This window comes from Strix uralensis, chromosome 13 (assembly GCF_047716275.1).
Source record: "Strix uralensis isolate ZFMK-TIS-50842 chromosome 13, bStrUra1, whole genome shotgun sequence".
In the NCBI taxonomy this organism is placed as follows: Eukaryota; Metazoa; Chordata; class Aves; order Strigiformes; family Strigidae; genus Strix; species Strix uralensis.
This window is the reverse complement of record NC_133984.1, coordinates 15,548,027-15,572,594: the sequence shown is the minus strand read 5'-3', so window position 1 is coordinate 15,572,594 and position 24,568 is coordinate 15,548,027. Positions and strand designations below refer to the sequence as shown.

General features: G+C 40.3%; 1 protein-coding gene across 1 annotated transcript in view; it reads left to right on the top strand.

Annotated features, from left to right (window-relative positions):
• The window catches only part of ALG13 (ALG13 UDP-N-acetylglucosaminyltransferase subunit), a 30,881-nt gene extending 6,313 nt beyond the window's left edge, over positions 1 to 24,568 (top strand). The window contains exons 8-29 of the mRNA XM_074882609.1: positions 106 to 156; positions 887 to 933; positions 1,814 to 1,886; positions 3,638 to 3,719; positions 4,080 to 4,260; positions 5,150 to 5,225; positions 5,950 to 6,058; positions 7,240 to 7,304; positions 8,202 to 8,302; positions 9,067 to 9,194; positions 9,841 to 10,078; positions 10,243 to 10,356; positions 10,565 to 10,721; positions 12,738 to 12,870; positions 13,344 to 13,379; positions 13,518 to 13,573; positions 14,187 to 14,249; positions 14,595 to 14,766; positions 16,006 to 16,128; positions 21,390 to 21,430; positions 22,277 to 22,460; positions 23,601 to 24,568. Coding sequence (XP_074738710.1) covers positions 106 to 156; positions 887 to 933; positions 1,814 to 1,886; positions 3,638 to 3,719; positions 4,080 to 4,260; positions 5,150 to 5,225; positions 5,950 to 6,058; positions 7,240 to 7,304; positions 8,202 to 8,302; positions 9,067 to 9,194; positions 9,841 to 10,078; positions 10,243 to 10,356; positions 10,565 to 10,721; positions 12,738 to 12,870; positions 13,344 to 13,379; positions 13,518 to 13,573; positions 14,187 to 14,249; positions 14,595 to 14,766; positions 16,006 to 16,128; positions 21,390 to 21,430; positions 22,277 to 22,460; positions 23,601 to 23,866 — 2,496 coding nt within the window. The 3' untranslated portion in view covers positions 23,867 to 24,568. The remainder of the gene's footprint in view (positions 1 to 105; positions 157 to 886; positions 934 to 1,813; positions 1,887 to 3,637; positions 3,720 to 4,079; positions 4,261 to 5,149; positions 5,226 to 5,949; positions 6,059 to 7,239; positions 7,305 to 8,201; positions 8,303 to 9,066; positions 9,195 to 9,840; positions 10,079 to 10,242; positions 10,357 to 10,564; positions 10,722 to 12,737; positions 12,871 to 13,343; positions 13,380 to 13,517; positions 13,574 to 14,186; positions 14,250 to 14,594; positions 14,767 to 16,005; positions 16,129 to 21,389; positions 21,431 to 22,276; positions 22,461 to 23,600) is intronic.

The following is a 24,568-nucleotide window of genomic DNA, read 5'->3' as shown; positions in this document are numbered from 1 at the left end:
CCTCCCATTCCGCAGCTAGTAACATACGGTGTAATGTTTAGGTTTAACTTTGCTTTCCAACTGGCTATGTTTTTATATTTGTTTTCTTCTTTGTTTTGTTGAAAGTATGTGGAAGGATCATTTGAGAAATACCTTGAACGTCTAGGAGATCCAAAGGTACGACTGATTAATACTTGTCAAGAGATTAAAATATGAGGAGACTAGAACAGGAAAGTAATTAGGTGATGGCTTAAAATGTGGTGATTTGGGGGTTTTTTTAGACAGACGCCAATCCTGGAGTCTCATTTGCATAGGTAATACTGTGGGTTCGTACTGAATATTCACATGTATAAACTATCCGTTTTAGTGAGGAATTTGTGTTGGTGCAGAGGAGCAATCTATGCAGACTGGACAGTAAAGCTGAGGCCTTATTCATAACTGCAATTCTTCTCTAAGAAGGAAAAAGCAAAATATGTTGAGTGTACCTCGCATCAAATGTTTATCAGGCTCTGCAATCCCCTGCTTCTTCCTTTACCCCCAGGTTTGAATACTAGAGTTCAAACTTTTGTTTCTTTAGACATTAACCAGTAAGTATGGTGAATGCAGCAGCCTCTGAAACAAATGTAGTGGTTTTAATTAAAAAAATTAAAATAGTATCTCAAGTGATGTGTTTAAAAGTTGCTGCCAGAACTAGCTCCATTTTACTCAGCCTGGTAATCATGGCCATCCCCTGTTGCAGACTTCCCCTCCTCACCCCTGGAAATATCTTGACTCTCAATGTATTGTTTGTTTGTTTTAACAAACTGATGAATTTGGTTACATATATTAATACTACAGAGAGCTAGAATAGAGTTCTCAGTGTTGAAGATGGCTTTGCTATCTCATGTAATCTCATAATCTTGCACAGGAAAGTGCTGGCCAGCTGGAAATGAGTGCTTTATCAGTGATGTACAAGTAAGTGTCTCTTTCTTAAGTTTCACTTTGTTTTGGACTTGGTGTTTGGGTTCTGGCCCTGGAACCTTTTACTTGTTTGTCACTGAGATACTAATGTGTGAAACACGGTGAGAAATGTGCCCCTGTTCTCATAGTGTGGATTAAGGGGAGGGTCGGTTTCCAGCAACAGGTATTTGTTATCTTTTTGCTAAGGTGAAACTCAGTCAAGCGTTTCCTTCTAGTGGTTGAAGGATGGAAAATAGGGAAAAAACAAGGAGATGTAACTACCAGTGTTTCCACTACACACAAGCATGACTAAAACTCATGTAGGCGTTCTTGAAAGCACCAGTAGTGAGGAGTACTGACCCTACTTGATGTGTAAACCCTGATATTTATTTCAAAGGTAACATAAGCCTGCACAGGTGCTGCTGTCTTACTAAAAATGCTGCTGTCCTATAACAAGCAGTCTGGCTCTCCAGTGGTAGAAGGAAGAACACTGCCTTTGAAGGCTCGTTCTGTTCCAGTACTAAAGGAACAAGCTGAAGTTCTGGTAGAGTTACTAGTTCCCTGTACTGAGGCTGTAATCCTTTTGCAGGGTGACTAAATCACTTAGACTTAATTGTCTCAGTGTCTGAGCACGCTGCTGTAAGCCTAAATCCTTGACCTAATCTGTGACTAAATATAATGGTCTTTCCCAGATAATTTTTTTCATCTAAGCTGGGTGTTATTTTCTCATCTAGCTGTTGCTGTATGGTAGCATTCACTTACCAGGAAAGTATTCTACTTGATTTTTCTATAAACCAGCAGTGGATTCTCTAAACAGCTCCCTGCAAACTTCTTCATAACATGATTCTACTAAAAGTGTGCTCTTTCAAGACTTGCTTTTTGTCTCCTTACTTAGGCGAGACTTTATTCTGTACCGGTACCCTGGAAAGCCATCCACTTACGCTACAGACAATGGATTTAAAGACAAGGTGAGGAGAAGTGAGGCAATTTCCCACCCCTGAATCCTAGTTACCTTCACTCCTGCTTAGTTGTAAAAACTTGCCACTGGAATTGAGCTCTTATAATTCCAGTGCTCTTGCATACCTGAACAAAACCCCAAAGCTGACTTCAGCTCATGGAAAAAGCATGGTATTTGCACAACAGTATAATTATAGTATCTTTGCTTCCAATCTGAGGGATGGATTGTGTGCTGTTCTGCCAATCTTATTTTGTTACTCCAGTTCATGATTGGAAAGAAGTTTAATTTTGGCAGGAAGAGTTAACATCCCAATTCCAGAATATTCTTTCATGTTTCTGAAATACCTTTGAGTAAAAACACTTCCCAGTGTGAATTTGACTCATCTGACTGGGTAGAATGAAATACCTGGGTTGAGTTGTAGAGCAGAACAAGATATATTTATCACATTGGCAAAGAGATGGTGTTCTCTTCCACCCTCTGTGCTGCTCTTCCTGAAGTTGGATGAGGTGTGCAGTTTTTCTTCCTGAAAAGGGGAAGTTAATGGGAATGGATTAATCTAACAAACTGATTCATTTCTGTGACATACAAATTGAGCCCTGTTAAGAGTGGGAGCTAATGGAACAGCTTATCTACACAAGAAATTCTGCTGGGGACAAAAGGAAGTAACATAAAGGAGGAAGACTGTATTACCTCCCATCTGACCCCTGTTGTTTTTTCTGCAGTCATGTAGATGTGCCTGCACAATTATGTGGCTAGCTCAGGCATGATGCCAGTGAAGTTGCTGTGGTATGGATTTCAGTATGGGCTATTATATTTGCTAAAGTGGCTAGTCTGCTCTGAAATCTGTACTGCTGCAGCTGTTCTTCTCTGTTGGTTAATATTACTGTCTTTGTTTATATGCGCTTCTCTTTTTCGATGTAGTTTCCTATGTAGCTTAATCTAATTCCAAAATGAATTGACTCTAAAAATTAAGAAGTATGCTCTAAATGTGTGTTTGTCCTCGAAGGCTTTGCCACCAGAGCTCTCATTAAGTGTTGGCAGCTGTCGTGTCAGTAGACTGCATGTACAGGCAGCAGCACTTTCTGGTGTTGCTCATTCTCACCATGAGATGAGAGCTTGTGTTGGCAGAAGACAGTAGTGCACACTGAATTAAGAGCCCTGGCATCCCAGCTCCTGCTGGTTCACTGGGAAGCATCCTTGCTGGCAGTCTGCTGACAGCTGCCCAAGGGCTTCTGCTGGTTGTAGTTGGCTGCTGTCACATGCCAAGATGAGGTTTGATGGTATATATTTACTTGGTGTGTCAATGCATGTGTTGCAGAATGCATGCATCTTCTCTAAAGGCAGCATAATACTGCTTATTAAAAGCAAGGCTTTATTGGGGGCTAGAGTAGTAGATGCTCTTCTAGTCCCTCAGGTAAGGAAGGGTAAAATGTGCCTTTGATACTTGGAGAGTGTATCTCGGAGGCACTGCTTGTATTTTACCTCTTGAGCAATTGGTGGAAACTAGCTCTTATTTCATGTTTAATACAGCATGATGTGTAAATTGCTAGGGTTTTTTTGTATAATAGATAAACTTACTTAGAGGATTCAGTTTTAAGCTGATTCTACAACTTTTACGTATTTATATTGAGAATATGTTGTTCTTCTGGTGAGTTGGTGTTGACTGTAGAATGAAAGAATAATGTACTCCTGAGCTAGGATATCTAATAGAAAAAGGTAGGTTTTACATCATTCTAGCCTCTTTTTATTTTATTTTCCCAGATTTTACTGTGTTGTTCCGGCAACAGCCATTATGACTCTGTGTATACAAAACAATTCCAGGAAAATGCTGCTATTTGCCAGGGTAAACTTGAAATAATTTTTCTATGGAAGGGAATTATGTGTTTTCATATGTTTATAGGTAGTGTTTGTTTTGGTTTTCAGGGGTGGGGAGGAAAGAGATGGAAGCTCATTTATTGTATATTAATGTATATATACACTGATTACTCTATCTGTTAATTGGGATATTGGACCAAATGACTTCCAGAGTTCCATTCTTCCCACCTTAATTACTTTATGATCCTCTCCTTAATTGAATTTAATATAACTAGTGACTTGTAACAGTAGATAATATCTGAAGATATGCTTACCTTGAAAATTGCAGCAGTTCTTATGGATCTGGTATTATCTTAATTTGGTTTGAGCTTTGTGTTGATTTGTTCAGCTGTATTATACGAGATCCTGTACAAAGATGTGTTTGGCATGGATGAGGAAGAATTAAGGACTGCAGTTGAGATGTTTCGAAGTGGATCCAGGAAGAACAGAAACAGTGTCTCTATAGGAAGTGAGGATGCAAACTTTGATTGTCTTCATGAAAAAGTAACCAGAAATCCATCAGAAAAGAGGTAGTATTTTGGGAAGGGGATGTGGTAAAAGGGAAGCAAAAAGAATTAAAAACCTTTCAGAGGACAACTTTTCCAAGTTTCTTTGAATGTTCATGGGTTATTAACTCTTTTTCCTATCTCATGACACAAACATAAACCTGAAGTATATTGCAGAAGAGAGAGTGCTTTCCTTGAATCTGGGCCTCTGCTGCTGGCTATGTTATAGTTGCGTGTTACTCTGTAAAAGGACAGCTTATCTGTAAACACAATTGTTCCTTATGTCATCAGAATATTATTTTTTTAGTGAGAAACTGTTATTACTCTTTGCAGCCTCAATAGCTCTGAAGAGGCAACAGTGCATTGAGAAAATGAGCTCTGCTTTATTTTCTTGTTTGTCCTTTTTTTAAATGGAATCGTACCTCAAGTAGGCAGTTACATGGTGGCATTATTCAGGTCTACTGGATCACTGGGGATGAAGGGAACAGACAGAATGTACCTATAGAAACTCATAATCCCATGTTGTTCAAGTCACTAGAAAGGCTTGAAGGATGCCTGTGACCATTACTGAATGCTTGCAAATGACATTGGTTTGATAGGACTTAGAACAGGGTGTCATCTTGTACTTGACAGTGCAAGAGTTTATTCAGTCAGTAGGATCATCTTCATCCTTTCCTAATGCAAGCAGTAGCCCTCGTTAGGGGTGGGTGTTGGAACAAGTGAAGGTCATGTTCTTGAAACTAAGAGAAGGGTTGTCCTGTACTGCATCACAGCCACGGCTAGTGTTTAAGGCAAAATCTACCACTTGATGGCACCATAGTGCTTTTTCAGATTGTATGAACAGTTTGTTGATTTTAATCTTGGCTAGAAATTATGCATTGTCTCTTTTGTAATCTTATTTTCAATTACTTAGAGTGGACGACTGGGAAGGCAATGCTACAGACAATCCACAGGAGGATAAGTTCAAACAAGGCATTGGAGAAGAAAAGGTTTGTCAGTTAGGAAAGAATTCCTTATGGTGGTGGTTGTTATTTTTGTTGTTGTATGATGTTACCCTTGTTAGGGCTAAACCTTTTTTCCACTTTTTAAAAATGACTTTTTGGAAAGTGGGTGGCTTATTACTTTCACCTGCTTGTCTTTTGGTTTTGCCCATGAGTTTCTGTTAGGTTGGATAAGCCTTTTTCCTTTCTGAGATTCTCTTGTTCTTCTCTAGCTAATTCCACACACCCCCCACACCCCCCCAAAGATGGAGCTTAGCAGATGTTTCCTGGTCTGCTGTTTGTTTTTCCCAGAAATGGTTTAAATCTGTTCGCTTTTATTTTGAAGAGAGTATAAATCACTTTGGAACAGTTTTAGAAGCTCTGTAGAAACCTGTTTTCAGATATAACAACTGAAACTCCCACCAACTTTTGAAGCCATGGCTTCATTGGTCTGGTTAGCTTTGTTCAATTCTTTCTGAGTAAAGAACATGCCAAATGTTACTCTTGAGCCTGTTTCTGACCTTTCTGAAGTCTGTTTGCTCAGCTTCTGAGTGTCTGAATGTGTTTTCATATTCCTGAGCTTTAGTTCTTAGGCAAATACAGTGGAAGTGAAAATTTTTGAAAATAATGTGTGTGTATATCTTAGAGTGGTCCACAGATGCTGGCAGGATAGATACTATGCTGAAAACTGTAAATGCACTTGTTAATGCTCCATTTCAACTCTTGTTTTTAGCCTCTAGAAAATCCGTCAAAGATGCCTGTTCCTTATAAAGTGCTAAAGGCACTGGACCCTGAAATCTATCGAAATGTGGAGTTTGATGTTTGGCTGGACAGCAGAAAAGGTATCTTTAAAATGGGAAAAATAAAAACTCTTTCTGTACTAGACTTAATGTTAAATTTATGAATCTGAGGCCTATGTCACCTGTTTCTTCACAGCTGAAATGTGAAGGATACTGGTTAACCCAGCAGATGCTTGTAGGTAGTACATCTGGCTAGTACCTGCTTTCTTGGATTCATTTCCAAGTACGAAATATACTGCTGCTGAGATTGTATAATGGTGATAAGGTTGTTAAAAAATCTGACCTCTGCTACTTATTGACTATAGCGTAGGAAATACGGGGACTCAAAGCAGAGAACAGAACTCTGTTACCATTCTGTTGTATTGGAAATCATTCAAATTTGAGTGTTTTCTTGCAGCATGTGTGCAAGGACTTCTGCTTTTTAAAGCACAATTTTGGCTTCAGGGTTGTATAATAATGAAGATCTCAAATTTAGCATTGAGATCTGTCAAATGAGATGAGTTTTCTCTTGCTTCCCAGCTCTCCTGGGCTTGAACATTCTGGAGAGATTTCACGGTCTTTGTGGCTTGTTATAGGTTGCTTTTTGGCATACACTATGGCTGATCTGTAAAGCAAGAAGTTACCTAGAAAGATAAGTTTTGAAGTGGTGTTTGATGTCTGACCTGAAGTGTTTTGCATACTGAAGAAGTCCAGCAACTGCATAAACAGTAATGAGGGTCATTAAAATTCTTGGAACAGAGTATAGTAACTAATTATCCATGTAGAGTACTGACAGGCAGAGAATCCAGGCAAGGAATGGAGAAAAACCTCGAAATCTAGCAGCAAGGAGACTTTAGGTAATGTTAGTTTTTCTTGAATAACATTTTTGCCAAGTGTCACCAGTAGTCTGGTAAGACAAGACATGTCCAACATCCTTAATATCAGGATTGGTATTAAATGCAGGATTAACTTAGTACCATCACAAAAGACGTTGCAGTATTGAAGTAGTAGTGCTGCTTACTGCATTATCTGGATATTATTGATCTCCTGTGACTTAGCCTGGTTATGGTCTGTTATCTACAGTTACTTCACCATTACTATGGGGGATGTTCAGATATGCATAGGAAGTACTTAATTGGCCTATAATATGTAGTTGGATGCTGTCATGAAGTACTTGTAGGATACATGAAGAAAGAACAGTAGTTTAAAGGCTTTTTCCTTTTTATTTATTCATTTATTTTTAGAGCTTCAAAAAACTGACTACATGGTGTTTGCTGGGACACAGTACTATTTAGGAGACAAGTGTCAGGTTAGTACTCAAAGGAGACTCAGTTATGATAAACTATTAAAACTGCTTTAAATGGAGTATGATAAGCCATAAAATCATTTGACTTCATAGAATTTTCCAAGGCTTTTCTCATTCTCTCCTTGTAGCTATTAATCTGACTTCTTAATTTAATTTCTTTCTAAAATCTACCTTGAAACATTGGGTAGTGTGAGGGAAAAGCTGCTTGGAAATTCATTGCGAACCAGTGATATACATTCTGTGAGCATGGAAGTTCCAGATCGAGAGCTCAAAATGCAAAGGGTGTGTGTTTGAGGTAGTTTATCAGATTTTCAGTGGGGGTCAGCAGCAAGGCTGGACAGTCTTCCACTTCTCAACAGTAATGTAACAAATATTTTTATAAAATAGAAAGAAAGAGGTAAAAAAAGAGGATTAGCATGATCTGGCCAGGAGATGCTGAAAGGAAGGTCAGCTTTCCTTGTATTCCGATGTTGTATGTAGTGAGAGCTTATTTTTTATTACTGGTTGAGGTAGTGCTCATGATCCACTCAGTGACTTGTTTCTAGCTGAGCAGAGCTTTCCCTTCCAATTTCCTGTTTTATCTCCCATTCTACTCAAGTTCTTAAATAGCGGTCTTCCTTGGTACTTATCTGCTTGGCACAGTGTATAAAAATAAGTTAGAAAGCAAGTATCTTCTTACCTCTAAGTTACTCAAAAGACTTTTTTTTTTTTCCTCCCTAAAGTTAGTACAGTGATCTTTATTTTGCCTGCTATTTTGAAGAAGTATTTGAGACTCCCAGGCCAACTCAATAACATAGGATCAGCTAGCAACAGCCTTTGCTATTAGTGGTTTGTAGACAGTAATTCTGAATCCCCTGATGCAGTTTGGCTTTTTCAGAGCTTCCCTTTTTCTCTCTCCAGGTACGTCTGGAGCCTGGAGGTAAGTATTACAATGCTCATATCCAGGAAGTCAGACAGGATGGCAACACGTTGACTGTATTCGTTGAGGAGCTGGCAGAAAAGTAAGCAGTCTGGTGACAACTTCATGTTTGAACTCTTCCTGGTTGAGTTTGTATATTCACAGATGCTTAAAATAGGATTGTTAAGATACTTTGAAAAGAGAACCCAGGCTTTTAAATATAAAATGAGCCTTTGCTTCCTTGTTGGCTATCACTCTTCAAATAGAATGTTGCAGGAAACTTTTTCTCTTGGATTTCTAATGACCAAAATAATTATTGTAGTGGTTTCTGTGAAATCCTGCTACTCTTCCTTTGGAATGTGAAAGTGATCTTTGCAGTTCAGGCTTAATTCATGGGTAGTAAATTGCCCTCTGCTGTTGGTTTCTCAAGTTTTTATGTTGTACCCAACCAACTAAATAGATAATTGGCACTTCTGGCAAGTCTTATTTTCTCCACCTTGCTGTTCAAAGCATTCACCCTTCTCCAAACCTAGAATTCAGCTTGGCATATTGCAAAAATTCTGTGGGGTCATATGCTTTCAGGTGTACATTTGAAAGCACACAAACGCAGGGAAGAAAGACTTTACCCAGGAAGTCAGTAGTGTTGGGGCTAAATCCTAGCATGCCTTTTTTAATAAATGAGTAGCACTAATGTGTGCTTGGTGTCAGAGAAACAGATGATTTTTATTTCCACAAGCTCCCTATACTCTTTTAAGTTTGTGGGTTTTTCTGTTATCTCCTATTTTAGTGTTGCTTTAGTTTATGTTGTTGTGCAGTTACGCACAGTGTATCCTTGTGGCACTGCTAACATGAGTGTTCTTCGTGTAGGCATACTGTTCCTTTGGCAAACTTAAAACCAGTGACACAAGTGGCACCTGTCTTTGCTTGGAATATGGCTCCCAGCCGAAAAGGAGGAACCTATCAGAAAATAACAGGTGGATACTTCTCAGGAATAGGTTTGTACAACGTTTCCACAAGCATTCCTTCCCTCAGGGCCGGTGGGAGTGAGGGAGACACGACAATTTTAACAGTAGCAGTTTTTGGATATTGGTAGCGAGGGCATGATGTAAAGTGATTCTTCAGACAGAGGGATGAATTTGCCTTTGCAAAAGAGCAAATGCATTGAAAGTACATAGCAAAATTGCTATTGCTCAAAATTACCAAAAAAAAATTTGACATTTGAGAACCATGTATAAAGACTAGATCTGTGAAGTGAAAAGCTTGTCTGATTTGGCCTTAGCAGAGATGCATGGATGGACGAAGACTTCCCCAGCCCATTAAATGTGGATTGTATTTGTTTAATTTGGAGATTTTTTTTAATAAATCAGCCTTCATAACGAGATTTTAACACAGAGTACTGGTTGATCAGCTGAAGTTGGGAAGGTATTCACATGTGAGATGCCCGTGCTCTGCTCATAATTTAGAATGCCCAGTTGAGCCTTATGAAGTTTGCGTACTTAAAATGTACTTTTTCTGGGATAGGCCATTGTCTCTTTCTCGTGTGTCCAAATATTGACTCCTCTCAAATGGTAGAGAACATAGCTCTTGAGTCAACTGTTTAAGGTGTAAATCTGTCTTTTCTGTCCTCAACTGAAACTGCAGAAATGGATGTGAAAACACGGAAGCGGATGCTTAAGAAATTTCGTGGGAAGGAAGTCTTTATGACTGTGGCTTATAGCAGGGGTCAGCCGGTTCTTCCACCCCGGCTGCAGCACAGTGTTCCTTCGGGGCGCTCCCCTCCAGTTCACTGCTCACAGGGTGGTGGAAACGTGGCACCTTACGAATCCTATCATTCTCAGAATCCTCCTCAGAGACATAACCGTGGATTTGGGATGCCAAGGTATGAAGCCTTGAAAACCTCTCTGAGATCACCACTTGTTTTCTCCTAACTAGTCTGTAGCAAGAATGAATAGAGAGTTTGTGCTATTCAATAGGTAAAACTACAAATGAGTTCCATCTGAGAGGCACTTCCTGGTAATTGCACCTTTTACCCTTTAAACTTAGGGGATCTGCCCGATTTATAAACAGGCACAACATGGTTGGCCCTCAAATAGCATTCTGCCCCAGTCCAGGAAAGAGATGCTATCAGAACTATGACAATTTCTCCTTCAGGTCCTGGTAAGTGAATATGAACCTCTTTACAAAACATTGCTCTAAAAGAGTTGGGGAGGATGGTGGTATGTGGAGGGCTGAGTTGGCTGTTAGTGGCACAACATGAAACAATGGGTTTATTGTGCCTTTCCAAAAAAAGGTTAAATTTGAGCAACGAAACCAAGGTGAAACTCCAGATAGTTGTGATTCTTAACCTCCTTTCTTGTTTTTAAAGCTCCTACAGTCGTAGCCGCCGTCAGATGCAGTGTGTGAACAAGGAATGTCAGTATGGGTTTGTACCAGGGAATGGAGAGGAGCCTCAAGAGCCAGAAGAAACTCTAACTTTCTATGAAATTGAAGGAGAGGATGACGCTGCTTTTCCTACTTTACCAGTAAGTTATGAACAAAGGATATGATGAAACCTCTCAAAGAGGAGGGGATGAAGCTGTACAAATGCACAGCACTTTACCTAAATATACAGCAGGTTTTCTTTTTTTCCCCCTTGTAAAAAGTTTTAGCAGTGTGTGTTTTTGAGATGGGAAGGCTGAAATGAGTCTAGATCCTGTAAAACCTGCTTAAAACCTCAATTTTTCTAAATGTTCCCCTTCTTTCTCCTTCCCCTCACCAGCAGCCCTTGTTTTCTTGTTAGTATATTTTTATAAAAGTAGGGTCATGTTTCTTCTTTCTATTGCAGTTTGAAAACAAACCAAAAAAATCCATTCCTACTGTCTGTCTAGCTTTAAATATTGTGGGAGATAGCTTTTCACTTGTTTGCCACACTGTAATGTATCATTTGCGTAAGTAGATTCAGAAAATGTATAGTGATAGCCTGGATTGTTCCTATGAATTTATAGTTGTGATGTTTTGGGCTAGCATGTTGTTCCTGAAATAGTTTCTTCTGCTACAGAAACAGGGGAGAATTCCAAATCTAGACTTCTCTTAAAACAGTCTTTCTGTCAGATTGTAGATAAAGTGGCACAGAGTATTCCTAAACTTTAAAATGAATCCTTTTATTTGTAGTTTAAGCCTAGTACAAAGCTGGATGTGCTACAGTCAATTGATATTTAGGTATCTGAATAGGAAAGCAGATTTACTTTTTTTTTAAAAAAAAAAAAAAAACAAAACCCTGGTAGGTTTGCATTGTTTTTTCATGTGCTGAAGCAGTGAACTTAACAAATGTTAGACTTGTATTTAAATGAGAGGGGGGGAATCTGCTTGGGGCCTTTGCAGCAGCAGCAATTTTTTAGTTTGTCTTCATGTGCTAGATGTGTAATCTTTGCTCTGATTTTCCTGCAAGAACATCAAGGAATAAGGACAGCTTATCCCACTTTTTTTTTTTCTGACATGAAATCAGTATAGCTTACCAGCTTTTCCTCCCCATTGCTAGACTATATACCTGCAGCTCCTGATGAATAGTTTTTCATGTTCATTCAGTGCCTTTGTTACTGTCAATGCCAAAGCCTTTTCTCTGTCTCTTCCTTGTCTTGTTTAGTAAAGGAATATAACATTTCCTGGGGAAAGATGCATCTCGCAGGAAACTCTGCCAACCTACTAGAGGCCTGGTGGGAGAATCTTCTGACTTACCACCTCTGCTTCAACCTTGGAAATCTTACAAGCCTCTCTGAGCACTTTATCGATCTCATAGTCACCATGTCTTCTGAGGAGAATTTTGAGTGTCACCTTAGCCATCACAAAAGAGTGAATCAACTTCTTTTACTTGAGCATCTCAATCCTATATTCCTGCTTCAGAGAACCCTGTATTTTAAATTGTGGTGCAGCTAAGGGCTGACTGCAGTGCAAAGGGCATGTGAAGTGGTAGAGGAGTCCTGTGGGTAACCTTGATGGGTGCTGCTCTCTGAAAGAGGTTTGCATGTGTGCGTCGAGTTAGTGCAGGCAGTGGTGTCTATGCCAGTAGCCACCCTTGGGTTTCACTAATTGTGACTAAAGAGAACATTTTTCCATGATAAGTAGAGTATTTGGGTGAACTGATCTGCTGTTGGTATGGTGGGAATGCTCCAGGATGAGAAATGCAGGAATATATGTTGGGGGTAGCAGTCTTAGCTGTTGTCTGGGCTCTGCTCCCTCCTTTTCAGCTTTGTCTGAGCTTGAGATAAAGCTGTCTAAGTCCTGGGAGGGAGCAGCTTAACTGTATGACATAGGACAGTGGTAGGTCTTCAAAAATAAATTGCCTTAAGTTTGCTAGGCAGAGCAAAAGGTAAAGGAAAGAAATGTGGCTGCAACCATTTTGCTGCAATCAAGGTGCATGGGAACAGACACGCAAATGGTAACTCTAGTTAAGTTTTGGTTGCAGCAAGCTTGGTCTGCCAGCCTATTTCTACTGTGTGTGTGTAAAGCATGGAAAGACTTCAAACTGTTTTTAAGTGCATGCTTCTGACTTTGCTTTTTAGAGCCAGGGTGGCCCTGCTCCCATTGTCCATGGTCCAGCAGGATTTTGGGTAGCAAGGAGAGGCCCGAACTCTGTTCCACCTAACAAGCCCACACTGAATTCCTCAGAGGAGGAAGAAGAAACAAGTGAAAATGGTGAGTTCTTTAAGGATTAGTGGGCAAAGAGAAAAGACAGTTTCAGAAGATCTCCAGTGTGCTTTTGATTGTCAAAGTAGGTTCCTTTTATCTCCTAAATACGTGTTTATTGTGAGCTTTGAATGTGCACATGAGCACCTTATTTTTCTTTGTTGTCTGATAGAAATGTGTCACTTGTTTAAGCTTGCTACGCCATCAGCCTTGTGATTGTGTAGGTCTGTAGCAAGCCACGTTGCTGCTTAAAAATGCATGGTGTAAATTTGGTAATGGCAGCCTTGATACTTGGTGGGATAACAAAATGAGCATGTCTTGAATGTTTCTCTGCCTTTTCTGTACAAAACAAGATGCTACTGAAAGCAATTCATTAATGGATGCATTGCAATTGGGGTAATTTCAGCTTTAAGGGTGGGGTTTTTTTGTTTGTTTGTTTTTTTTTTCCCCTGAATTAAAGCTTCCTGTGCTCTCCCTTGTAGGGAAATTTCATGAAGAATATATCTATGCACCTCCAGGTAAGTAGAACTTACCTATGAGTCTCTACTGATAGAAGACTCTGTGAGTGTAATGCACTCATTATGACTTTTTTATAAGTTTCTGAAGGATTAGATTTAATGCAGCTTTTTTCAATTAATTTTGCCTATGCCCTCCAGATCCTGATTGTGAAAGTGCAACAGTATATAGTTCAGCAGAACCTACAGCAAGCTTGGTAAGCTCTAGTCACTGTCTGTTCGGATCAGGAATCCTTGAAGTGTGTGGCATTCTTCATAGAAAGTGTCCTTGGATGCAGGCTTGACATAGTAGTTCAGAGACTTCTTTTGGAAGAAAGGAATGATGCTTTCATTTATATATTCACACCCCGTTTTCCTCTCTAAATGGTGAGGGTTTGTCCAAGTCTGCAAATACAGTCTGAATTGTACTAGAAACATCAATGATTTTCTGCTTTCCACTCTGCAAAGAGAGAGTGTGTATTTGAGTGCTGTTTACTTCTTATTCTGCTCCAGACAGCACTTGCTTTTATCATGCTACCCTTCAAGTCCTATTCCAGTTAGTGTTATTCCTCCTCGTGGGACTGGAGAGATCTCACCTCTGATAGAACTGACTTTGGAATTTTTTTTTAAATTCTGAAACTAAATCTTTAGTCACCTACTGGTCTACAGTGGGTGTGAAATGCGGTCCTGTGCATGACACAATATGCAGGTTACAAGAGATCCTCTCTATGTGTGTGTGTATAATCCATTAAAAAATCTAGGGGTGTGGTGAGTGCTGTGTGACTTCTTTGCCTCTTATATGGAGCATGCTTTGCTTTGGAATCCCTTCAGGAAGAAGGGCCGGTCTCTGTGTCACCTCAAGATGGAGTGGCTTCCTACGACTATCCCCCAAAGGTAGTATCTAGTACTTTATTGTGTGGAGAGGTGACCGCTCTGCTGGATTAGTGTTGGTTTGTGGGCTCCCTCTACCTGCCCCTTAGAGCATCTTGTAGCAAAGAATACAATTCCCTATAAATACAAGCAAAACAGAAGAGTGAGAAGATGCCTTGCAGGTGTCTGCAACTAACCTGGTATTTTCAAGCCAATTTTTAGAGAACTGGGATAGTTAGCTACCTTACAGCTAGGACTTCCAAAATGCATTTATGTGAAGTGAGAACTGTTGAACTATATGATGTTTCCATAGTCTTTGTCAAAGCCAGTTGTAGAGGCAGTCTGCTGAATACTCTGACTCTTTTCCAGGTGATGGTGAATTCTGCAGCAATCTCAACTTCAACAGGTGTTTATGCTGCTCCAGCTACAGGTTTCTCCTCAAATTCTGCTGTCTCCACTCCAGCCAGTGTCACAACAGCAGTTCCCCCACAAACAGCAGTTCAGCCAGTCATAGTATCTCCCCTTTCTATAGGGAGGCCAGGTAGAGTGTACATACTATGGCTATGGACTTGGATGTCTGAGTTCTCAGTTACATCTTCCCCTCCCATTTTTTTTTTTTCCCCTACCTCTCCAAGACAAATGCTAAAAGATCAGGGAGGGGGGAAGTATTACTTGTTTTGGCTTAAAATGATGTAATAGTTGTAACTTCACTGCTGGCTTCTTTCTTTCATGTTTTGAAGGAAACAGTTGCCCCTGAGTTTGCATGGGAATTGGTAAAGGTGGCAAGGAGGAGAATGCAAAGCCACCTTTACCCATCAGTGGTGTTTTGCTAGAAGGTGCTTTTTAGAAGGCAGAAGTTCATGATGGCTCCCTTCTCCCCCTGTTTCCAACCATTAATTTTCCTCTTGAGTTGAGCTGTTGGTCCTGAGGCTTTACTATCCCTTCCAAAAGAGTAACTGGCTGTGGTGGTTCAGGATCCACACAAATGTCCGATTCATTTCTTGTGGCACTTGGTTAGCTCCTGTGCTTAGTTATTTCTGTGCAAGGAGATTAAATTTATGATTTGTCACGTGGTGCGCTTACCACCTGAAATGCTGGTTCTACTTTGTTCTTGTGAAAAGCCTGTTAAGAAAATTTTTTTTTTCCCTTATTATTAAGAGGACTTCTCATATCTCTTGTAATTCTTCATTTAGTATCCAGCAAAACCTTCACCTTTGGTTCTGCTCAATTCTGCCTCCCTTCTCCATTTTTTTCCACTCAGCACAGTTCTCTAAGCTGTCTACTCACTGATGCCATTACAAATAACCTGCTGGTGTGTTAGAGATGTGGGCCACCTAATGAATATTTAACAGTAGTCTGTCCAAAATATTTTTGTTCTGACGTGTCTAGAACCTTCCCCTACTTCTGTGGGCTTATTGTCACACTTCTGATCAGTTAGGTGATTAGTCTGTTCCCTGTTGTTCTAGGACAGACAGTTCTGTAAGGAGAGTCGGGCCTGCCTTCTAGTATGGAGAAATGATTGAAAAAGACATTTTTAACTGGAATATGAAGATTGCAGATAGATATACGGTTAAGGCTTGTATGATTGGAACCTTCCCATCTGGTTTCAAAATTTCTTTTGGACTTCCTTTAAAGTGATTTCTAAAGAACTTTGTTAAAGCTTGTATTTAGGGGCACTGAGATGACAAAGCAGTACATGCTTAATTGCGTAACTTAGCATTTTGCTCATGTTACATGCCATTGCAAATTTGACTTGACTTCTGTTTCCTTCTAATTGTAGCAGTGTCTTCGGTGCCATTCCCAATTTATTCAGCTCCTCTTCCTCCAGTCAGTGAGGTGGGAGAAGCTGGTGCTGTTCTTCCACCTTATTCTTCTGATCCCAGTGGCAGTGATCTGCCTCGAGGTAACGACGGTATTTTGTGCTTTTAACTACTGCTGCTCTTTGGCACACTTCTGACTTGTGTACTTCATGCTAACCTAACAGAATACCTATAGTGAGAAGAAGTGGCTCTTTGCAGCTTGCAGCGAGTGAAAAATAATACTATAGATGCTTATGCTAAAAATGTTTTAATTCCCAGTTTTAAATAGCAAGTTCATATCTGACTCAAACGTGTGATTACTGCAGCTTTAGCATCCTAAAGAAATTAATACTAAGGGAGAGGGTGCTTGGCCTGTATCGTGTTGGTTCTTGGTGGAAAATAATTTTTCTGATAACTTATTAAAAACAAATCTGTGTGTTTATAAAGCTGTGCTGTTGCACAGTTCAGTGGGATATTGTGTTTTCCTGTAGGGCTCAAAGATGTCATTTTGTGGTATGCTAAACTGGGGATAAAGTATAGGGTCATTTTGTTCTTTAGGCGCATGGCCTTTTTGTGTACTGTCATCAATTATGACAGTGTTTAAGGTCCATTTTAGCTATTAAGCAACAAGCGTGCAAAGACCAACATAGTACCTGCTAGCAGAGCAGCTCAGAAAGGGCTTTTGGCTTTATCAGCTGAATGTGGACTGTATTTTGAAAGTGGTAATCTTTAGTCAACTTGTTCTTACAATGTAAGAATATTGGCGTACTATGCAAGGCTGCATCAGACAGCCAACTTTGGTAAGCAGTGCAACAGGCATATACATATTTGATTTTTTTTTTTGTTTGTTACTAATTTATCCCCTAATTCTGTCATGTTTATGGCTGACAAGGCATTAAATAGAGCCTGTAATTCACAGAGCTCTGTTTAATAACCCAAAGATCAAGCTGTCTGCTGTCCTTATCGCAAGCTAAGTGCCTCTCAGCTACAGGAATTACAGTACTGCTTGCTGTTATGCTATGTAACTTGTTTTTCTCCAGGTAGGGAATGCTGTGAGGCCCAAGCATGCCACTGTTGCATCACTGCACACATCTCAAGAGGCAGATAAAACTACTCTGTGATGCAGTGTCTTGTCTTACCAGCTAAGGATTGTTGGTTGTGTGTAGTTTTGGACAGCTGTAGAAAATGCTCTACCCTGTGCATGTCCTCTTGCTCAGTCTTTGACAGTACGTTGGCTCAAACTACACTAAGGGTTAAAAACTTAGAAGGGCTGTAAAAGAATACTTGGTTATTCAGCCTGCTTGTCCTCTTGATAGCAAGATTCAGCTTGTCCTAATGTGTAGTGTTCAGACTGGAGCAGAAATGCTCTGGGTATGAGTTAGAGGTCAGTTATGGTTACCTGTGTTGTCAGTGCATCATGTACAACAGTTTCAGGTATTTCTGCCTTCTCTGGCGGGGGGCATGGGGAGAAGCTATTTTTGGCAGTGGTGAGGCCAAGCTAGAGGTAAGCTGTAGCCTACTCTGAAGAGCAGCAGTGTGAAACTGGCTGACTGTTCACATTTCTGTTCAAGTGGTGGGTATATCTCTGCATGTTGGTTGAGGTACATAGGCTTTTTAAATATCCCCCCATACACAGGATACGTTGCAAGTCTGTGAATCATAGCCTACTAATAGGCATCTGTAGATACAGCAGATGACATGATTTTTGTCAGACTTGCTACCTTTAGTACAAGTTCCTGAATCTCCTGTGTTCTCTGTTGGTGGAGAGAGTAGCTTTTCATTCAGGGGCGAGCAAAGGAAAGAACTGGCTGCATATATGTAGGGTCTGTGAAATGCAAGTGTTCCTTCTTGTACTGTTTTGAAAAGTTTAGTTTCACTATAACTGTCTGACTTGATCTCCCCACCGAAAAAATCCTTGTAACTGACTATTTCAGGTATATGGCAGTTGTAGCTCTTCTTGCATCAGAATGTAAAGCTTCTGGCTTTTATTCCAAAATCTATTAATTGAAGATGGAGCATAAAATACTTTAGTCATGCAAATTGTTTTCATGCTTGATTCAATGTATTGCCATCTAAACTAGCTCCATTGTCCCTGTGTGGGACTTTCTCAATGTACTAACCCTAGAGGGCTCATCTCAGATAAGAGAGAGCGTGCAACTCTTGCTACCTACAGTTCAGGTAGCTATATCTGATAGGTTGAGAACAACTTTGAGCTGAAATGCTATGGATTCTTTCAGCTGCATTTCCTATGTAACATGCTTGTCTTGTCAGAAGTTGATCTGGAAAAAGGCAGTTTCCAAAACACTATGGTGTGGCTGCTCAAAGGCCTCCTGCTTTCACAGGTACTGCTGATGTGCTCTGCAGAAACTCTGCCCTCTTGCAGGTGCTCTTAATTCCTGGTTTTGTTAATCTTGGCTATTATCCTGTTTTCCACTTCCCTGCTGCAGTAGTAGCACTCTAGATGATACTGTGCACACATCGGAGATGATGGTTTTCAGCTTTAGTCGAATACCCTTAACTGAGGCTTTCAGCACTTGGGAGAATTGGGTGTTAAGTGTACTGGCAAGAATCTGGAGTGGATGTGGATTAATAACCTCTTCAGATCCTGTCTGTAGCTCCTCAGCTGAGTCACTCCACTTAAGATTGGCCATGTCCTTCTTAGCATAGACTCTAGAAATTATTTTAAAGGATTTTAAGGTTGGTAATTAATAAGGAATTGCATGTAGCATTTATGGTGTCACACTGCTGTAGTATATATGGCCTTTAAGTTAAGAAATCTAGAAGCTTTGGAGTAGTGCAGGGTGAAGTGTGTGGGTATACTTGACCTAGAGTTCTGTACACTTTGCCTGGTATTTGGATTGGGAGTGTGATTTGTCAACAGACTGAAGTCCTGGACTTGAAAGGAAAACCTGCCATGTGCCTTGGTATTACTTAATACATCTGCGTTTGTTCCAATTTTCAGAGTCTCTTGGATCTTTTTTTGATGGAGCTTAGGGCTTGTGGAACATGTTTATTTCAATGGTGACCTTAGGTGTCCTACCATTGCCTGCTCCCTTGTATTTGAAGGAGCTGTTGGTAAAAGACCACTTGATATTACTGTGTTCCAGAGACTGCAGTAGTGTTCAGGATTGACTAGAGCTTCCCATCAGCACAGTGAAAATTTTATCATGATTTTTGTCCTGATGCATTGTAAGATGAGACTTTTATCAGTAGTCAACATGGTCTTTATATTTTTCACTTTTTTTGGCTTAGCTGTTGCTTCATAAGATAGCCATGTTTTACCAAAGATTGACTTGATTTCTAGGCATCTCAAGAGAGGAATATAAACAAGAACTGGTCTCCTACTGTACTGGCTTCTGTTCCAGCATTCCAGACATCAGTTATTTCCAGTATCAGTTTGTCACTTCAGTCTCCCAGCTCTTCCTTTGTGCTGTTATCACTGCTGCTATGAAGCAGCTGTTACATTCAGCTCTTATGCTTGTTTTGCATAGATTTGCATAAACAATTGAAGAACAAAATCAGATTTAAAAGGGGAAAAAAAAAAACTTGTTCCAAATGCAGATGCAGTTTCAGCTAGATACTAAAAAGTTGGCATTTCTGCGAGTCTTTGGGTTATTTTTAATATTTTACTGACTGTGGTCAATGTCACAGACAAATCACCAGCGCTTTCGGGAGTAAGCTTACAGCTGTTAGATGTAAGGAAGGATCTGTGTGCGCTTCCTAAAATAGCTGCATGGATTGTTGCCCTCATCAAATATGCTGAACAGTGAAAGAGTTGAGGATAGGCAAGAGCAACAGAGAAACAAATCCTTGTGCATTTCAAGACTGGGGTTTGCATTTCTGACACTGTGCCTATCTGCAACAAAATATAACACGCAGTACCATAGGCGGTCAGGGCTGGGAACGTGTGTGTGTGTGAAAGATGGGTGGACAGGGAAACAATGTGAAGGGGAGGCCCTGGCTTACGGGGAAGTGGGTTTGTGGTATGTATGGTAATGCTGGAGGTGGTGTAAGTTGGAGCCCATAGTGGCTCACTGCTTTTGAGTTGTCCTCCTGCTTTTCCTTTCAGCTCCCAGCAGTACTAAAGCAGAGTCTGTGTGTGTGCATGCATACGCAAACTTACTGCTGTGGAATAGGTGACTTGCTCTTCCTGAGCCTTTAAAACAAATCTGTAGTTGAATCTGAGAAATCAACAGCTTTTCTCATGCACAGTTCCAGAACTGCACCATAAGATTAAAAATGCGCTCTCTTTCTTTTAAAGGTTTAAAATGGCTTCAGTTGTTTTGGACAGCTGGAAATGCGTTTCCAAGTTCAAACCCCTGTTGTTCTTGGGGAACAGTTTCAAAGTTCCTCCACGCATCTGGGACTGATTCTCATGTATTTGCCTGGGGGCAAATTATTCAGTACATGAAAGACAGAAGTAAAAGACTACTTTGAAAGAAAGCAGGGAACTGAGTACCCTTGTGAGGAAGAGGAAGGAATATTCCTTACTGCTCTCCCTCTCCATTTTCTGACTTGATAGAACAATTGGGGGGAACCCGCAAAGTTAGGTCAGAAGGTGTTAGGATTGCTGCATACGTTGTCCCCATTGACATGTCTCTGTGGTCATTGCTCAACAAAGTTCTGAAGGTGGAGATAGTGACAGAGCCAGACTTAACACCAGGCAGAGGCGGTGTGAAGCTGGAGTCTCTATGGAGCTGGCCCCTTGTCTCCCATGCCAGCCCAGTATGGGTATTTGCAATATGTGTGCGAAGTATGTATATAATATGTGTACATTGGGGTGAACTCATACACCAGCGACAGAAGGCTGCTCCTGCCTGGCTGTGTGCTTCCAAACGCTTTCTCATTTCTGTAGTGAGCAAGGGAGGGAGTGCTGTTTTTTAGTGGTCAGCTTAATTTAGGGGATCATAATCAAATTCTTACTTGATAAAATACTTTTTCCTCTAAACACTCAGCCTTACTGGGAAGCCAGAATTGCTTAAGGCCTAGTTGTCTAGATAGTGAAGACTTGTAACTACACTGACAATTATCACTTGAGTAATAAAGATGAATAAACCAAAATTACAGCCGGTATAATTGTTGAAGTTTGATAATAAGTTGGTCAGACAAATGCTCTGCTACTGAACAAATATCTAACAGGATTAACTTAAAAAGCTGAACTAGCTTTAACAACTATTTCTATTCAAGATATATTCTTTACCCTTCAAGCTTTAAAGAAAAAGCAGTGCTAAAATACTCTTACTCATTAAGTAAGAGTAACTGAAAAGGAAAGAACTGAAAAGGAAATGCTCTTAATGTGTGTAAATTTCTTTTGCTTCTCAGTTTATAGTTTTTTGCTCTTTAATGTCATATCCTTTAATTTCAGATACAAAAGTCTTGCGGTATTATTTTAATCTGGGATTGCAAGTAAGTGCTTTTAAAATGAGTAAACTGCCTGTAAAAACTGCTGTTTTTCTTGACAAATGTACTGATGTATATAAGACTTCTGAGTGTGCTAAATGCACATCCAGTGCACTTGACTATTAATACGTATAGGCTTGCTTGGTGGAGGTGAAAGTACAGCTCAGGAAGTGAAGTTCTAACTCAAAATGTGATGCACACTAGTATGTCTGTTTAGTTGTTTGAGTTGTGGTGGTGGTGTTTTGCTTTTGTTTTTGAGGAGTATGGTGGATAAATATTGTTCTTTCTGTGAAGGTAAAGGGAGGCACCTGTGCCATTCTTAAGAAATTTTGTACTTAGACAAGACATCAAAGACCATTTAGAGATGTGTAGCTTGAGGCTTCTAGGACTTTGTACAGCTGTGTTCAGACTGGTTAGCACCATTTTTCTGTGTTGTGGGAACCCTTGCTCTGCTGGAGAGTTGTCTCTGCACCAGCAGTCATACGCGCTGTCAGTACTGCTGCTCAGGGAAGTGCAAGAAGTCATGTCAGCTTCTTCAACTGAAGAAATAGGAGAAATCTCTTTGAATATACTGAAGTTGATAAGCGGGAATCTTCTTTCTCTGTGAACATTTCTGACACAACAGCAACGTGGAACTGAGGTGGCTATTGCTGCAGGTATTGCAATATCTTTTCTGGTAGGCTTATATTGGGGTGTCTTTGGTGTGTGTGTGTGTGTGTAGTATCACAAGGGGCTAGAAAAGAAAAAATGCACTTCTTCCTGACTTTAGATCTGAAACCACTAGTGATTTGGAGGAGGGATGGAGAGTATGTGGTTGTACACATGACCTTGTGTTTTTTCCTTTTCTCAAAGTATTATCATCAGAGCTATTGGCCTTCCATGGTTTATGTACAGCCGGTGCTGCCACCATCACCTGTGGAAGTTTATCCAGCATATGCTGAGCCAGCTCCTGTCCTAGATCAGTCAGTACCTCAGCTCTACACTGATGCTGGGCGAACTGAAGTCCACCAGGTTCCCTTGGAAACACCTGCAAATGGTTAGTATTGGAGTATAAGACCACATACACAACTAATGAGAAGTGAGGGAATAGGTTTTCAGAGCACGACTGCTCCATAGGAGCTGCTTGCCTGCAGCTTTGCTATCCTGTAGGAAGTGTGAGGGTGGGAGGACATCAAGTAAGCCTTGCTAAGAGGTTATCACTGGTTCCACTGCCGTCTGTGATACTACTTAAAGTATGGCAGAGTTGCCACTGTAGCCACCAGTGTGTCGGGGGGCTTTCTAAAGCCACAGAAAAGAAGTAGTAATCCTTTCTAGGCCTGTACTAGGTATGCAATTTTAACTTGGGAGAACTTTTTCTAAAACTGTGAAGGAACCTCTTTGCTTACTGATAAGCAAATAGTCATGGTATCAAAACAGAATCCCTGTATTAAAGGAGACAATTGGGTTTGGGCAAGCACTGAGCCTTGTTACTTCAACTCAATGGGAATTTTTAAAAGGAAGATGTTGCAAACCTTGGTTTAGCCTCAGTGTGCTAGGTTGTTACCTCTTAAGTAACCCTTATTGCTACTCAAGAGCAATAAGGGCTACTGTATTTCTTACTGTGCGTAAAATTTATGGCAAAACTTAGTTTCACCTAGCAGCTTTGTAACAAGCTTGTAGATACACTTGACAGTAAAGAGGAGGATTGTATTAAATGAGGGAAAAAATGGCAAAAGGTCAGATGCCTAGCTCATTAAAATCTGTGGAACATGGCAGGAGTGCATCATAACAAAACTCTTGCTCAAAGGCAAACAGAGTTACTGCTCTGCTAATGCTTCAGCCTGTTCAGCTAGGGTGGTTCTTCTGCATAGATTAGTGTCATATGGTCAGAGATCACACAGAGAAAGAATATATTGGCTCTCCACCTGTGTTGCTCTTGAAAAAGCTGGCACTCCAAAGCAGAATGCTGCTAAGCAATCCTTGAACAGGGTTCAGTGGGAAGATGAGCAAGTTCTCCTCTAGACTAACTTAGGGCCCAAAATGATTTTGACCCCTCTGTTAGGTCAAATTGTCATCTAAATGGTGTTTCCTTTTTGGACACGAAAATAATGCTGTGTTCACAGTAACGGAAATTTGCATAAGAAGTCCATAGATACAGTAAAACATGGTGTGTGTGTTTTTGTTCTGTTTTTTTAAGGTAACTTCCAAAATGCAGAGCCACCACCCCTGTCCTACGGGCCAGTATATTACCCAGTCATGTCGGATCCCTTCAGCCAGCAGTCTGTTCCTGGGTTTGATTCTTTAGTACCTGCCTATCGCTATATTAGTACCTGGCATCCAGTAAATCCACCATATGGAAATTCTCCACAAATTGCTAACGCTGTAAGTTCTGGACCACTGCACCAAGTCAGCTATATTGCCTCACCTAACCCTGCACCTCATGACATGCCACAAGGAATGTAAACCTGGGAGCTATAAGCTCACTTCTTGCCCTTGGTTTCTCTCGTTTCTTGACTGTCAACTGTACGTTAATGTTTTGTAAATGTTATCTTGTCTTAGTGGGTGGGGACAGCTGATTAAACTACATTCAGATTTCATGTTTCTCTTTACATGTATGCTAGTGATAGTTGACTTGACAAGATGTTTTAGTCGATTACACAGGAAAGCATAGAAAAAGAATATACACAAACTATACTGCAGGGAACACGAAGCTTGAATCTGCCTACGTAAAGTATGTGTAAAAAAAACCATGCTATCACTAAGGGAAGCTCGCATCATGTAATCCTGTGAGAGGTTGCACTGGAACACTCCAACACCTGGCTCTTGTTTAAGCACTGAAATAGGCTGCCATTACAACTCCAGGTAAAAACTGGGCACGGGGTTATTAGATGATGAAAATGTTTGAAATGGGTTGGCTTTCTCAGATTTTGCAAAACAGAACTTCTTTGCCACTAGTGGTCACATATTTGTAATAGCTATGTTTCTTCTGTCTGATTTCATTCTGCGTAGGTTTCATGACTCCTGAAAGTTTAAGAATACTATTTTGGTCTGTTGTATATTGCTGTATGTTTGTAAGATTTGTTTTGTGAAAGCTGTTGCACAAATGGTGGTAGTCTTGGTGTTTAATTTGCACTGATAGCACAAAATAAAAGCATTGAACACAGG